Source organism: Salvia hispanica, chromosome 2 (genome assembly GCF_029641045.1).
Source record: "Salvia hispanica isolate PSC_SH4W2 chromosome 2, Shi_PSC_v1, whole genome shotgun sequence".
NCBI lineage: Eukaryota > Viridiplantae > Streptophyta > Magnoliopsida > Lamiales > Lamiaceae > Salvia > Salvia hispanica.
This window is the reverse complement of record NC_142693.1, coordinates 65,378,922-65,394,307: the sequence shown is the minus strand read 5'-3', so window position 1 is coordinate 65,394,307 and position 15,386 is coordinate 65,378,922. Positions and strand designations below refer to the sequence as shown.

The 15,386-nt window shown below is 32.8% G+C and overlaps 1 protein-coding gene across 2 annotated transcripts; it reads left to right on the top strand.

Moving 5' to 3' along the window:
* The first annotated feature begins 5,774 nt into the window (after positions 1-5,774).
* LOC125200506 (low affinity sulfate transporter 3-like) lies at positions 5,775-14,087 on the top strand. Of its 2 annotated transcripts, XM_089065746.1 has the most exons (11): positions 5,777-6,149; positions 6,258-6,306; positions 6,821-7,203; positions 8,068-8,133; positions 8,255-8,485; positions 8,805-8,931; positions 9,253-9,539; positions 11,802-11,995; positions 12,079-12,158; positions 12,534-12,610; positions 13,745-14,087. In XM_089065746.1, the coding sequence occupies exons 1-11, from the start codon at positions 5,838-5,840 to the stop codon at positions 13,901-13,903; spliced, it is 1,965 nt and encodes a 654-aa protein (XP_088921872.1). In that variant the 5' UTR covers positions 5,777-5,837; the 3' UTR covers positions 13,904-14,087. The 2 variants fall into 2 exon arrangements, with proteins under 2 accessions (XP_088921873.1, XP_088921872.1); XM_089065747.1 differs by lacking the exon at positions 6,821-7,203 and having other exon boundaries at positions 5,775-6,149; positions 8,250-8,485.
* Positions 14,088-15,386: the final 1,299 nt, after the last annotated feature.

The following is a 15,386-nucleotide window of genomic DNA, read 5'->3' as shown; positions in this document are numbered from 1 at the left end:
AATAAAGAGGACACTATTTAGTGTTATTTCATGTCATCGGTGACGCACGTGGTGGGTCATATTTTGGCCAAATTACCGGAAAATCACTGTCTCTTATTAAATTCCGACCTACTCTTTAACTTTCAAAATAACTAGAAAAACATTAAATTTGGATTTATTCGCGATTGTTCGCTACCTAATGTTTTTCAACAAAACATTGTCATTATCTCTTTATAAATTGACAACAATATTCACATAAGGTTTTTTCGGCTATATTATTGGATATACTTTCACTATAAATTGTTGTCTATTAGAAATGGGCCACTTATCTCTTAAAAGGCTTCATAAGGGGGAGGGTTATCCACACTTATATAGAGAAGCTATGATCATCACCAAGCCGATGTGGGACAATGATTTGGAAAATTTAACACGCCCCCTCACGTGTGGGCCGAAATGACACATCGGACTTCCATCACGTGGGTAGGCAAGAGAAGAGATAAAGAGATAAACCATCATCGACTTGGGTCCTGCTCTGATACCATATAAGAAATGAGCCACTCACCTTTAAAAGGCCTCATAAGGGGAAGGGTTATCCACACTTATATAGATTAGATTGGATCATCACCAAGTCGATGTGGGACAGAATTTAGAGAATTTAACACGTCCCCTCACGTGTGGGCCGGAACACGTAAGGGGGCGTGTTAAATTCTCTAAATTCTGTCCCACATCGACTTGGTGATGATCCAATCTAATCTATATAAGTGTGGATAACTCTCCCTCTTATGAGGCCTTTTAAGGGGTGAGTGGCTCATTTCTAATATTGTCGTGCAAAGAAGTTCAAATTGCATGTTTTTCTCTCTTATTTTAAAAAGTGCAACACTGACCAGAAATTAAGCAAAAATTATAATTTTGTCTGAGTTTAAAATTGTCAATCCTCACTACTAAATACTGAGTTGATTTATTACAATTTATGCATTCGTTCATTCAAAATTCAAATAATAATAATAATAATAATAATAATAATAATAATAATAATAATAATAATAATAATAATAATAATAATAATAATAATAATAATAATAATATAATAATAACAATAATAATAATAATAATAATAACAATAATAATAATAATAATAATAATAATAATAATAATAATAATAATAATAATAATAATAATAATAATAATAATAATAATTTGTATTGTACATTAATAAAACAGAATCTGTTGAATCGATTTGAAACAATTTTTTTTTTATCAAATTGCGACTACGGTACGTACTGAAAATAAAATCGAAATATTTCATGAAATTGGAAAAATTAAAAGGATACGACTATAAGAAAAATAACAATTATCGTGATATTTGTTGGTACTTTATCAAAAATAAGTAAATGAAGTTTAGATGTTAGGGTTCCATGTAGAGTCATGTGATAGGCCAAAACTCTCATGAATCCATATTTCGGGCCTCAGCCCATCAAGATGGCCTTCCATTGTCTTCGATAAATCAAACTGATGGAGAATAAATGTCTCATTTTTTGTTAGGCTTAATTTCAAAATTTTATTAGAGCATATATTAATTGCATAAGTTGACTCTAGTTTGATATACTCTATGTCCTATGGATAGACATGAAGTTAAGATAAAATTTGGTAAGTTTAGATATACTCTAAATAAAACATTTTTTTTCTGTACGTAATTTTATTCAGTACTTTTGTTTTGTTTTATGAGTTAAGTGAAATAAAGAAAATATTTTTTAATGTCACGCACGTAAATTTCTGCGATAAACATCCGTAATAGCGTATGTCAGGTAAGGTTGGACTAACACGATTTTCGTGGGGTGTTCGCCGCAATAGCGGACAAGAGCACGGACGTCCTATTTTTTTTTTACTTTTTTTATTTATATACTATATTTATAACTCATTGTATTTTATTTTTTATATTTAAACACTAACAATTAAAATGAATTAATCGTAATTTTCAATTTGTTATATTGGCTGGAGCGTCCGGTAATCCTAGTACTTATCCACTACTCCCTCCGTCCGCCATTAGGAGTCTCATTTGTGGGTGACACGGGTTTTAAGAAATGTTAAGAAAAGTGTGTGGAAAAAAGTTAGTGAAATAAGGGTCTCACTTGTATATATTAGTTTTAAATGAAATGTGAGTGAAATGAGTTAGTGGAAGGTGGGACCATATTACCATTTATGGGAAGAGTGAATCGGGACTCTTATTCGCGGACGGACTAAAATGGAAAAACGGGACTCCTATTCGTGGACGGAGGGAGTATTATGCAGTGGGATGTCCTAGTAATGTGGCAGTGCAATGGGATGTCCTAATGACGTGGCAGGAGGTGTTTTTGGGATGTCCTAGTGCTAGTCCGTTGGGATGTCCCCACTTAGGGGTGGGAATATGGATATCGGGTATTGGGTTTACCGGTACCCAACCCGTATCCACCGGGTATTGGATACTCATTATCTAATTTTATGGGATTGAATATTGAAATTAAAGATAAATTGGATATTGGGTAACCCGAATGGGTATCGGATATTACCCGAATATCCAATTTATTATTTAAAGTATTTTTTTTAATTAGGTTTAGTCATTTTAGGCTTCAAGATCTGAGTCAATTTATTTACTAATTACAATTTACTAGGTTAACTTTTTCTAAACTTATATAAATAAGTCGGATCTCTCTTACATATTGCATAATCAACTCATGTGGTTTTATATATTGCATAATCAACTCATGTAGTTTTTATATTTTAGTTAATTATTTTGACTTTTGAACAATATTATTGGTTGCTTCTACAGTTTAATTAAATGCATAACTTTTATTATTTTACTTATATATTGCATAACCAATCCCCATAAATATAATCATATACTTTAAAATAAAAATAACCCATTTTTTTTATAGTTTTATACTACAAAATAAATGAACATTAAAGATATTAGTAAATTTAAATATTTCTATTATATTAATATAATAAAATTTGAATTTTTATAATTAGTTATTAACACATGTAAAGAATCGGGTGTTTGGGTACCCGATACGTCGGGTATGGATACCCAGGGCGGGTATTGGAGTACCCGAAAATATATCGGGTCGGATTTTTGATAGACATTTAGATGATTTTCGGGTTTGGGTACCCAGTTTTTTCGGAGCGGGTATCCATGGATACCCGTATTCCCACCCCACTGTGGAGTTGAGTTATTGTAGAAATCGTATTAATAAAATCCACTCTACGGAGAAATTAACCCCACTTAGGAAATGAAATTTCCACATCAAATAGGATCGATTCAAACTCGAATACTTCGTTAATCTAGCGATGTGATGCGTTTGTCGTAATCTTCACGATTGAATGAATGAAAATGATTCTCTTTGCATTTCAGTTATGAATGAGAAATTGTGGATCTCCCTATCACAACAGAAAGAATAAATGTAACATATACACTTCCAAGGAGAGTGGCTTTGACCATTCAGAAAAAAGAGAAGAGCACTAAATAAAGCAAGAAGCAAAAGCCACATACATATATATGTAGTAATCAAGAATTTCCCCAAAAAAAATCTTTTCTTCACAAAATACTGGACCATCAAACAAAATGAGCCCATCTTCATGTTGTAAGAAACACACAGTCCACGCACTATTCCAAACCTTTATTTTGTGTTTTAAATTTAATAGTATTATGTACTAGTATTTTAATTGCAAGGGAGGCTTTGGTCCCCATATATTAAAAATCCAATAAAAAAATTTAGTTTGTATATGTGAAGGTTGGATGAAATTAAACCCTCTTATTTATGAGAACATGAGAATACTCACACTATATTCAAGCATTTTAATATTTTTACAAAAAAAAAAAAAAAAAATTGGTAGAACCCAATTTGTATAAGATATGTTCATTTTGATTTTTTTTTTCATATATTTTCAAATTATCAATTAGCTAATTATTTAGTGCAATTGACAAGTGTAGGGTTTTTAGCCACAAGACCATGGGTTTGGAATTGGACCAAATTATTCATTCCAAATGGATGGTTCTCTCCAAATTCTATCACTATTACATACCTTATGATAGGCCGCCCTATACTTATGTAGGTCAACTTTTGTTGTATCAAAAGGTAATTCCTTCTAGACGTGGTGATTTATATATAGGGTTAATTTTATATAGTCTGGTCGATTAAATCATGAATCCATTATTTTGAGGGTTAGCTTATTGATCTCATTTCTAAAACATGTTTGTAACTATAAATAGATATTTATGGGAAGTGTTACATTCTACAGTTTGATATATACATTGTAGTCTGATAGAATAAGTTAGAGGAAATATAAAAATGAATAATAAATTGCAATTAATTTGTGGTAGAAGACCCTAGTGGAGAGTTGGCGGAAAAACAAAACCCACCATAGAATATATTATATGTTCGTTAGGTTAATTAATTATTTGTGGGTGTAATTAGGCAACACTTTTCATAATATAGTTTGTCGAATTTTTCAAAATTGTATTTTCGTTTTAAAAAATGATGCAATTAGGCCATAACGTGACTTGCCATAATACCAGTCCAAAAATCAGGTCATGTATTAGTGGTTCAGTGTCGAATTTAATTCACCTAAAAAAACCCAAGTTTCTCTTATGATTATGGAGTATTTATTTGGACTAAAGTTCAAAATTAGAACCGTAAAGTGGCTAAAAGAATTGATTATTGTCATTGCTAAATAATATGTTTTGGTCTATATTGTTGGGTTACAAACCCATCCCACATCAGATGAGTGAGGGAAGTTAGAAGGTGTATATAATTCCTGTCCAACCCCAATTAGTTTAAGGTCTTTTGGGAGTGACCCAAAAGCAAATCCATGCGGGTTTGACCCAAAGCGGACAATATCAAATTATGTTGCAGTCGACGATCCTAACAAGTGGTATCAGAGCCCAGGTGGCTGTGGGTCGTGCCTGGATGAGCCCCGGTTAGGGTCGGGCCCTGAAGGACTCGAGGTAGAGTCGGGCCCAGGATGACCTAGGGGCCAGGGCTGGAATGACCATGTTCGTGTCGACTGCGTCCCCGATGTCTCGATTTGAGGGGAGGTTTGTTAGGTTACAAACTCATCCCACATCACATCGGATGAGTGAGGGAAGTTGGAAGGTTTATACCAGGGCTGGAAAGACCATGTTCGTGTCGACTGCGTTCAAACTAATGTTGCAGTCGACGATCCTAACATATATTTAAATATTTTGTCAACAATTAATGGTCAATCGTGTTTTAAAGTTCAAAACGGACCCAAACATTTGTACAAAAATTTATTTGTTCCTACACATTAAATGCATTAATTTCTGGTCCTAGACAATATGTTTTGATTAATATTTAATTCATTAATCATATATAGCACACTTAATCGTAAAAGTTATAGGCTAATTCAAGATATACATGAACTTGAGATGATTCTTAATTTCTTATTTTATCAACATGTTGACATGTTGCCAAATGTTGCCAAATTCAAAAGTAAAATAAAATCAGACTGACCAGATTCTACCTAGATATAAAATCTAAACATCATGCACATTTATATCATCAAAAGCTAATACTAAAATTACTTTATGCCCACTTTAATATGTCCAAAAAATTAAGATTCTACCTAGATGTAAAATCTAAACATCATACACATTTATATCACCAAAATCTAATAGTACCAAAATTCCTTTATGCCCACATTAATATGACTAAAAAAATTAAATATCGTGGCGATTTCAATGCCCCTCACCCCATGGAGGGTTAGTATTTAAAGTACTCTTCCTATCCCTCTCTCTTTCTTCTAATTAGCTCTCTCTCTCTCTCTAATTGGGTTCACCCAAACACTTCAAATTGCCACTATACATGGCCACCAAGCCAGCCGAGGCCTTCACAATGGAGCTGCAGCCGTTCGACGCCGCCACGGCCGCGTCCGAGAGGGCCAAATGGCTGCTTAGCTCTCCCTCCCCGCCCGCCCCGTGGAGGCAGGTCTACACCTCCGTCAGGGAGTCTGTGCTGCCCGGATCAAAATCCGGGCAGCAGCCTCGTCGGAGCAAGCTTCTAGTTTTTCTAGAAGGTTTGTTTCCGATTCTTAAATGGGGTAGAAACTATAAGGCTACAAAGTTCAAGAATGATCTCCTTGCCGGGTTGACTCTCGCCAGCCTCTGCATCCCACAGGTTTATACTGATGATGTCATTTTATACGCATTTACGAGTTTTGTGCATGTTACATTTTCTTTTCAATTATATATTAATATGTGTATTTTTTTTTATTTTTTTTTTCAGAGTATTGGATATGCTAATCTAGCCAAGCTTGACCCTCAGTATGGACTATGTAAGTATAAAAATACTACAAGAATCATTTAAATATAAAATATGATTCAATTTTTGTTGGTCTCATAAAGTTTTATTGAAAACAAAATATTAAATTATACTCCCTCCGTCTCTAAACAATATGCACTTTGAGTTAAGGACGGGTTTTAATACAATTGGTAAAGTAAAAGAGTGGTAGAGAGAAAAAGTAATTAGTGTATCGTTAGTGGAGAATGAGTCTCACTTTATTAGAGAGAAGAGTTTCAAAATTAGAAAGCGCATATTTTCGTGAGATGGACTAAAAATAAAAGAGTGCATATTATTGTGGAACGGAGATAATATTAATGAAATGTTATCTTACAATTAAAAGAATTATTTTATATAGAGATGACACAAATTAAAAAAAATTGAAAATTTGTAATTTAAAGTACCATGATTTCAAAATTTTACCTAATCAAACCTTTTGATTTAATCGACTATTATCCCTAAAAAATCATCGTGTCTACTCGAACTAGACTAACGATAAATGACCACAGACGCGAGCGTGGTGCCACCGTTGATCTACGCCATGATGGGGAGTTCGAGAGAGATAGCCATCGGCCCTGTGGCCGTCGTCTCGCTGCTCCTCTCCGCCATGGTATCGAAGGTGGTGGACCCCGCGGCCGACCCAGCATTGTACCGGCGGGTCATCTTCACCGTCACCTTTTTCACCGGCGCATTTCAGGCCTTGTTCGGCGTGTTCAGGTTGGGGTTTCTGATCGATTTTCTTTCACATGCTGCGGTCATCGGATTCATGGGCGGCGCCGCCATAGTTATTGGGCTGCAGCAGCTCAAGGGATTGCTTGGAATCAGCCATTTCACCTCTAAAACGGATGTTGTATCTGTTTTGGGGGCTGTGGTCGAAGCCCTTCATCACCAAGTAATTAATCCTTTTTTTTTATTCGTGAATATTGAGATAATTAATATATAATGTGTGGTTAATAGTACTCGCTCCATAGTAATGGAGGCGTTTCTTTTCGGCGCGGGGATTAAGAAAAATTGTGTTAGGTGAGTTAAGTAAAGGGTGAATAAAGTGGAAAATAAAAAAGGTAGAGAGATGAAGAGAGAAAAAAGTAAGAGAGAGTAAAGTAGGTGCGGAAAAATGTGTTGACTTTTACTAAAAAAAGAAATGACTCTATTACTATGGAACGTACCAAAATGACAAAATAACTCTATTTCTATGGAACGGAGGGAGTAGTGTTTGTGGCGATTATTTGATTTTTTTTTTCTTGTACCAAAATTTTTGTAACAATCTGTCCCACGTAGAGCATTTTTATTCCGGCACGAAATTTTATGTAGTGTTGTTTTGTGAATTGTGAGTTAAGTGGATAGAATAAAGTGAGAGAGAGAAAAAAAAGTAGAGATTGTGATGTTTCTATTTTTAGAAATATGTCAAATAGAGTGGAATATCCTAAAAAAAATGATTCACTTAGAGTGTGACGAATGAAGTAGTAAACCATTCACTTATAAACGTTTGTACAATGCTCCATCACCATGTTAATTTCAAACTCAAAATTTTAAAAATATAGCTTCAACTGGATGGTGCTGAGGAAAAATTTAAATTTCGTGATTTAATATTTCATTTACGCGTGACTGATTAAAATTTGACCAAAATTTGTACTCTTAGGTGACAATTATCTCATAAATTAAAAAGGTACTTATACATAAAGAAATTAATTACCTATTATATTTCTCAATAACTTCTTATGTATTGACAAATTTGTTAAAATATTTTATGCAACAGTGGTTTCCACTAAACTTCGTCCTCGGCTGTTCGTTTCTGATCTTCATCCTAGCCACCCGTTTCATCGTAAGTTGATCACAATTAGTCTGAAAAAACATCCATTTTTGACCTAATTTTAAAATGTTAATTAATTAAGTGAGAATTAGTTAATTAATAAATTAATTAAGGTAAGGTGTTGAAAGTGCAGGGAAGAAGATACAAGAAGTTTTTCTGGTTACCGGCGGTGGCGCCGCTCTTCTCCGTCGTGCTCTCCACCTTCATCGTCTACTTAACGAAGGCCGATAAACACGGCGTCAAGATCGTCAAACATCTGAAAGGCGGCCTCAATCCCATATCGGTCCATCAGCTCGATTTCGGAGCTCAACATGTTGGAGAAGCAGCTAAAATTGGATTGATTTGTGCACTTATAGCTCTCACTGTGAGTACATCTCCTCTCATGCATAGTCATTAAATAAAATAAAATACTCGGAAAATTGTCTTTTCGAAAACTGAATTACAAATTTATAATCTCTCGTCCCATAAAAATAAACCTAATTGGTGCTATATGTATATTTTTGAAGGATTAATTGTATAAAATGGCGAAGTTTGATCAAATTCTGGTTTATCTCACACATTTCAGAATCTGACTTACATATAAAGTTTTCAAAAATTCTTCAAAAAGTTTTGATTTTAGCATTTTTGTGAAATAGTTCGATTTATTTTGCTAAGTCTCATTTTATGTATGTTTATGTGGTCAGGAAGCTATTGCTGTTGGGAGATCATTTGCTTCGATTAAAGGGTATCATTTGGATGGGAACAAAGAGATGGTTGCTATGGGATGCATGAACATTGTTGGATCTTTCACTTCTTGTTACACTGCAACTGGTGAGACTTTTAAGATTATTAATTTAATTTCACTAATTAAATTTTGGCTTTATGGAGTAGTATTTGTTTTGCAAACTTTAATTTTGGCTTTATGGGGTAATTTTTATAATTAATTAATACTCCACCTAATTAGGTTATAGTATAATGTTTTATACATTCATAGGGTATATCATTTAAAATTTTTCATTTCTATTAGTTATGATTTGTAGATCATGGGCCATTCTATTAATCCTATCCATATCGATAAAAAAAAATGGGAATTAAATGATCATGATGTCTCATTCAAGTTGTCCACTCATTAAATTTGACTTTGTGATGTAGGTTCGTTTTCTCGAACTGCGGTGAACTTCAGTGCAGGGTGCGAGACCGTGGTATCAAACATTGTGATGTCAATTACAGTGTTGATATCGTTGTTGTTATTCACAAAACTATTATACTACACTCCACTTGCTATTTTGGCATCCATAATCTTGTCCGCGTTGCCTGGACTTATAGACATCAATGGAGCTTACAACATATGGAAAGTGGACAAGTTGGATTTCCTCGTTTCTCTCGGCGCCTTCTTTGGCGTCTTGTTCGGCTCCATCGAGATCGGCCTCCTCATCGCGGTAACTCTTCTCTTTTTCTTGTCGAATTTTTTCTTTTTGTGTTTAGTGTCTTAATTTAAGTATACAATTTCTTGAATAACATTAGTAGATAGGCAGGTAGATAAGCATTTTATACTATTAACTTTTAATATTGTTTTCTTCAATTTTAGGTTTATTATATACTAGTAGAATTATTTTAAGATGATAAACTAAGCTTTATCAATTTTTTATGTTTCCAAATGTTAAGCTGATAATTGGTTATTAGGGATAATGATTAACTAGTTATGATTCTTTGTATAATAAGTTTTTTTAATAAATTATCATAAAATTAATGGTGCTAAGTCATAAAATGTAATATTATGATTTGTGAGAGAAGAGTGCGTCTTGAATTTGATGTGCTTCAAATCACTAGGTATGACCTCTCTAAATTAACATGTGGAGTCTAAAATTCTAGAATTATTAGGATTAAATATACTTTTGAAAAAAATATTGTTTTATTAAGTGGCAATTCCTGTGTGCCTTGTGATCTCATTGACCTTGAAAATGATCAAAATTCAGAAGTGAGAAATGACACCATACAGTACTATTTAAGTCGTATAAGAGACACCCAAATTTATTGGTAGGGCCCATCATTTATTCTACTACTTTGGTCTAAATATTTAAATGTGCATAGTAAACTAAATTCCACAATAGTTGACTCATGCCAATGTCGTGTTGTGTGAGACCAATTTGTTAACATGTGAATTCTTGAATTGTGACACCACTATAAACGAATATACACCCACTAAATAAAATCCATCAACAACCTAAAGAAATACATATATTTCCATCAATCATTTCGTGGTATACAGTATGTTTAATCTTATTAAAATGTCTAGGTTCAATGAATTTAAAATTTACAATACAAAGTCGATTATTTTTTGTGTGTTATACTTATCATGCTTTAAGTTGGTTTTTGTACTTGTTTTTTCTTGCATCTTTTAAAATTTAAATAATAAATCATGAAGTTTCAAAATTTTTGAATTATCCCATTTAATCAAATTTATCTATTTATTATGCTTCTTAGCCTAAAAAGTTATGTTATTTTAGTTGTTCACGTCGCCACATTATTACACGCTTGAACAAACCAATATTTGTATGCTAAAAATGATGTTATTAACCGTTCACGTCTGTCGCCAAAATTTTACATATATGCGTCAATTCATGGTCGCATTTGTTCAGGGAAAAAGAAGTCATGGGATAGTTGCCAAACAGATTGCCCAATTTTTTTATTTTACATTCAATTAATTCAGTTCTTATCTAACATTCATTTTTCAAAGACTTATCAAACATTGATCATTAAACAAAACGTACATTTGATTGCATTATTCAAAATCTTGTCCAGGTTCAATGTAACTAGGAATCTTTTTTTAACTTCAAAATTAGTGGTGGAAAGGTAATTAGAAAGTACTAAAATTCAAAGAGTTATTTGAGTATCAATGAAGCTAGCTTGGCATTGAAGTGTAACTAAGTCGAAAAATATCCAATCAATGTGTCAGGTGTTCAAGTCGGTGCACTACATAATTATAACCCAAAAATGAAATATTATTTGTATTAAATATTAATTGTATTTTTGATACATTTGTGCCAAGTGAGGATTTTCATCAAACGGGTGAAACGCCTATGAATATATATGATTATGTATTTTAGGAGTACATAATTATTGACATTTGGATTTCGTAAAAATAGTTTTCCATTGCACAATATATATATGTGATTATATCAATATTTTTTAAAATTCATTCTTGTATTGCCATTCCCTTTTTTCTTGGAATTGAAACTGACATTTCATTTAGTGGGCAATAATACTGTTGTGTCGAGTGATATTTTTGCTAAGAAACATCATGTTCTGCCCTATGAAACTTCATTTTCTTCTTTTGCTTTTTATAATGGTGAAAGTTGCTTTGTAGTTTGCATTAGTAGAGAGCATAAAATGTCATGTATAAATGAAGATTTTCAAGCATTTCCTAGGAGAATTGTAAAGTGAAAATTGATGATAGGTACAATAAATTTATATGTAAAATATAAAATTTGTTCGAATTACTAATTAAACTTCTGGAAAGGGTCAAACTATCAAACTCGTATCATTTCAAAACTTGTTATTTTTATGGACCGGCCGAGTAACTAGGAATCAGATTATTTTTCCAATACAAAGTTTTTGACAAACAAGAGACCCTTTTGTATATAATTAATAAATTTTTTTATGTGATTATTTATTTCATTTATTAATTTAACTGGATGCAGGTGGGAATTTCATTTGGGAAGATAATTTTGTTGTCGATTAAACCTAGTACAGAAGAACTAGGTAGATTACCAGGAACAGATATTTTCTGCAGCATTAATCAATTTCCTGTTGCCACCAAAATACCAGGCATCATCATCATCCAAATTAATTCTGGAACATTGTGCTTTGCAAATGCTAATTTCATTCGAGAAAGGTCAATTTTTTATTTTATTTTTCGGTTTCAAATTAAAGATCTTATTATCACAATATTTATATTAATTTCTAGTCTTATTTCAGGATTTTGAAGTGGCTGTCTGATGAAAATGAGATCAAAGAAAATAAAGCAGGAGTTCGTGTCATGATACTCGACATGACCAGTAAGTTGTGTTTTATGGTACTATCATTTCACTATTTCATTAGGGAATTGGTCGTTAATATATCGAATTTTAAGTTCGTTCCAAAGATGGATTGGAATTGGAATTGGAATTGGAATCACTAATAAATAGCAAAGATGATGTTTCGAACAGATGGAAACAAGTTGTTTCATGCAAATATTGCGATTAAACATCGTCCCAAATAAAATTAGAGTTCTCATCTAAACTTTTTCTTGTTCTTAGACAAAATTTCTTCTTGTTCTTAGTTGAATTGGAATTCGTAATATTGGTGATTAATAGCCCTATTTATTATTTATCTTGGTTCAATTTTTGTGGTTTCATGAGATTAGTGTGACATTTTTTTATCTTTTATGACAGATGTGATGAACATCGATACCACCGGAATTCATGCTATGGAGGAACTGCACAAGAAACTGATTTCTCGAGGGATAGAGGTAACACAAAATAAAATTTAAATAATGCCCTTTTTCTCTCAAATATCGCATATTTGTATTAACAAATGTCAATCTAACCAAGCCAAACAAATCTAAAAATAAGTTCTATTGGGCCGATTCAAAAATAAAATGGCCGGTCCAACCCAATCCAGCCGAGGTTTTTCTCAAAGCAGGCCGAGCCCATCATGCTTCTGATCATTTTGGGTTGGGTCAGGCCGAAATTCTGCCGGTATTAGAAATGGGCCACTCACCCCTTAAAAGGCCTCATAAAGGGAAGGGTTATCCACACTTATATAGAGAAGCTAGGATCATCATCAAGCCGATGTGGGATAATGATTTGGAGAATTTAACACGCCCCCTCACATGTGGGCCGGAATGACACATCGGACTTCCATCACGTGGGTAGGCAAGAGAAGAGATAAAGAGATAAATCCATCATCGGCTTGGGCCCGCTCTGATACCATATTAGAAATGGGCCACTCACCCCTTAAAAGGCCTCATAAGGGAGAGGGTTATTCACACTTATATAGAAAAGTTAGGATCATCACCAAGCCGATGTGGGACAATGATTTGGTGGATTTAACACGCCCCCTCACGTGTGGGCCGGAATGACACATCGGACTTCCATCACGTGGGTAGGCAAGAGAACAGATAAAGAAATAAATCATCATCGACTTGGGCCTTGCTTTGATACCATATTAGAAATGGGTCACTCACCCCTTAAAAGACCTCATAAGGGGTAAGTGGCTCATTTCTAATACCGAGTCTTGAATCTCTTGGCCCAACCCTACCCGAAATTGGGTTTGATCAGACTAATTCAAAAGCAAGTGGATATTTGTTATATACGACATATTCAATAGCGGGTACATAAAGGATAAAATAGCCAAGTAGGGGCTTGAAAAGTTAAGCCTATACAGATCGACAAAATTTCTTTTTTTCTAGTTATAACATCGTTGAATTTTCGGCAGTATAAATTAGTATTCTACAAAAATTCATAAAAAAATTCTAGAAAATTATTGTCTTCAAATTCCAAAGTCAATTTATTTTTTATAATCTCTACCAAAATTAATTTCTATGTTATTTATATGTTAATGTTATAACAATGTTTTTTTTTTCTTATATTCCATAATATAGTTAGCAGTGGCGAATCCAAGATGGGAAATGATTACCAAAATGAAGGCTGCAAAATTAGTCGAGAAAATGGGATCGGATTGGATTTTCGTAAGCGTAGGTGATGCAGTGGAGTCATCTCTTCGTCGCAAAATGAATGTGAATGGCTTGTATGCTTGTTAAATTTATGAATATAGTGTGAGCTATTGCAATAAGATGGACTTGTGACAATGTTAACATCAAGATTTTGATTCGATGTACACATGTGTGTATTTATTATTGTATAATTTATATGATTGCATAAAGTAATTTTATTGTGTATGAATTATGATTGTCGGATTAATGTATATTGATGTAATTATTTAAAGCTGTTTGGGAACCTAATATTTTTCTTAGAATCGGCCGGAAATTTTAGTGTATAATGAATGATGTGGTAGGCAATTTGTTAGTATAATGGGATCGGAACTAGAAATGCTATCAATTAATTTCGATTATTCTAATTATAAATTATTTTCTTTTGTAGAATGCTTTACAATAACCTACTTTTATCTATTTATCTTTTCAATGGGACCTCCTTTTAAAACACTAGTGAGGTAGTCACTGGATGCTAAGATTAATTTTTACTCCTGATTTCGTAGAATTTTAAAAAATTGGATTTTTCTCTCAAACTTTAATTCAGCAAATAATATTGTGAACTTTTAAATGAGATTTGTTATTTTCAGCAATGCAAAAGTTCCGACTATAATAATGGATTGAAAAACAATTTTGGAGGGTTTGCTTTAAAAAAAAACTATCTTCGAAAAATCGAAGAACTTGAAGCTCTCGAATTAAGTTGTTGTTGCAAAATTACGAAAAAAAAAAATCAATACCATAATATTATTTACCGAAAAAATTTTAGTGGGAAATACTAATAAACTTGGGTAAAAGTTTGTGAGGACTAGTTCAAGTTTTTAGATATGGAAACATTAGAATAAAATCTGATTGGTATTGGGCCATGTACGACCCACCTTTTTCATACCATAAGTAAGCGTTCAGGTTCTCTGTTTTAAAACACACCAAAAAAATTCCTAAATGAAATGGGCATATATGTGAAGGTAACATTGCGGGCCCTAATTTTAACCTCGGGCTTTTCCTTTTGCATCTAATGAATATGAACACCCACTAATCATTAGAATTGAACCCAATTCATGGCATATCTAAAAACTTGAACTAGTAAAGTTTTACTATAATATTTAGCCAAGGGATGTAATCAATTGCTAATTAATTATCAATCACAAATTGAGACCAATTTTCAACCATTAGATTAGAAGATCTTGTGGTTAATATAATGCCAAGTGTAATATATTTTAAATTTAAATAATTATTAATTAAATTAAAAGGGTATTAATGTCAAATTCTATATGTAGTAATTATAACTAACTACTTTCTCTCTCCTTAAAATTATCTCAAATCTTTAAATTTACGTAACTCTCTTAATTTAAATTATTTTTTCGCAAAAAATATATCAAATTAAAGATAATTTAATAAGGATTCCAACGAGATCTCAATTGCATATGTTCCGACGATATTCGGGTGATGAAATTTGATAAATTATATTTCAATTTTCGTACATGTTGATAAGCAGCTTTTATCAACAAATGCAACAAAAAATCTCAATATATTGTAG

Excerpts from the sequence above, each read along its gene's own strand:
- LOC125200506 (XM_089065746.1), top strand. The coding sequence starts at position 5,838 with ATGGCCACCAAGCCAGCCGAGGCCTTCACAATGGAGCTGCAGCCGTTC. Across the intron at positions 9,540-11,801 it reads AGATCGGCCTCCTCATCGCG|GTGGGAATTTCATTTGGGAA; the intron begins GTAACTCTTCTC and ends AACTGGATGCAG. Across the intron at positions 12,159-12,533 it reads CATGATACTCGACATGACCA|ATGTGATGAACATCGATACC; the intron begins GTAAGTTGTGTT and ends CTTTTATGACAG.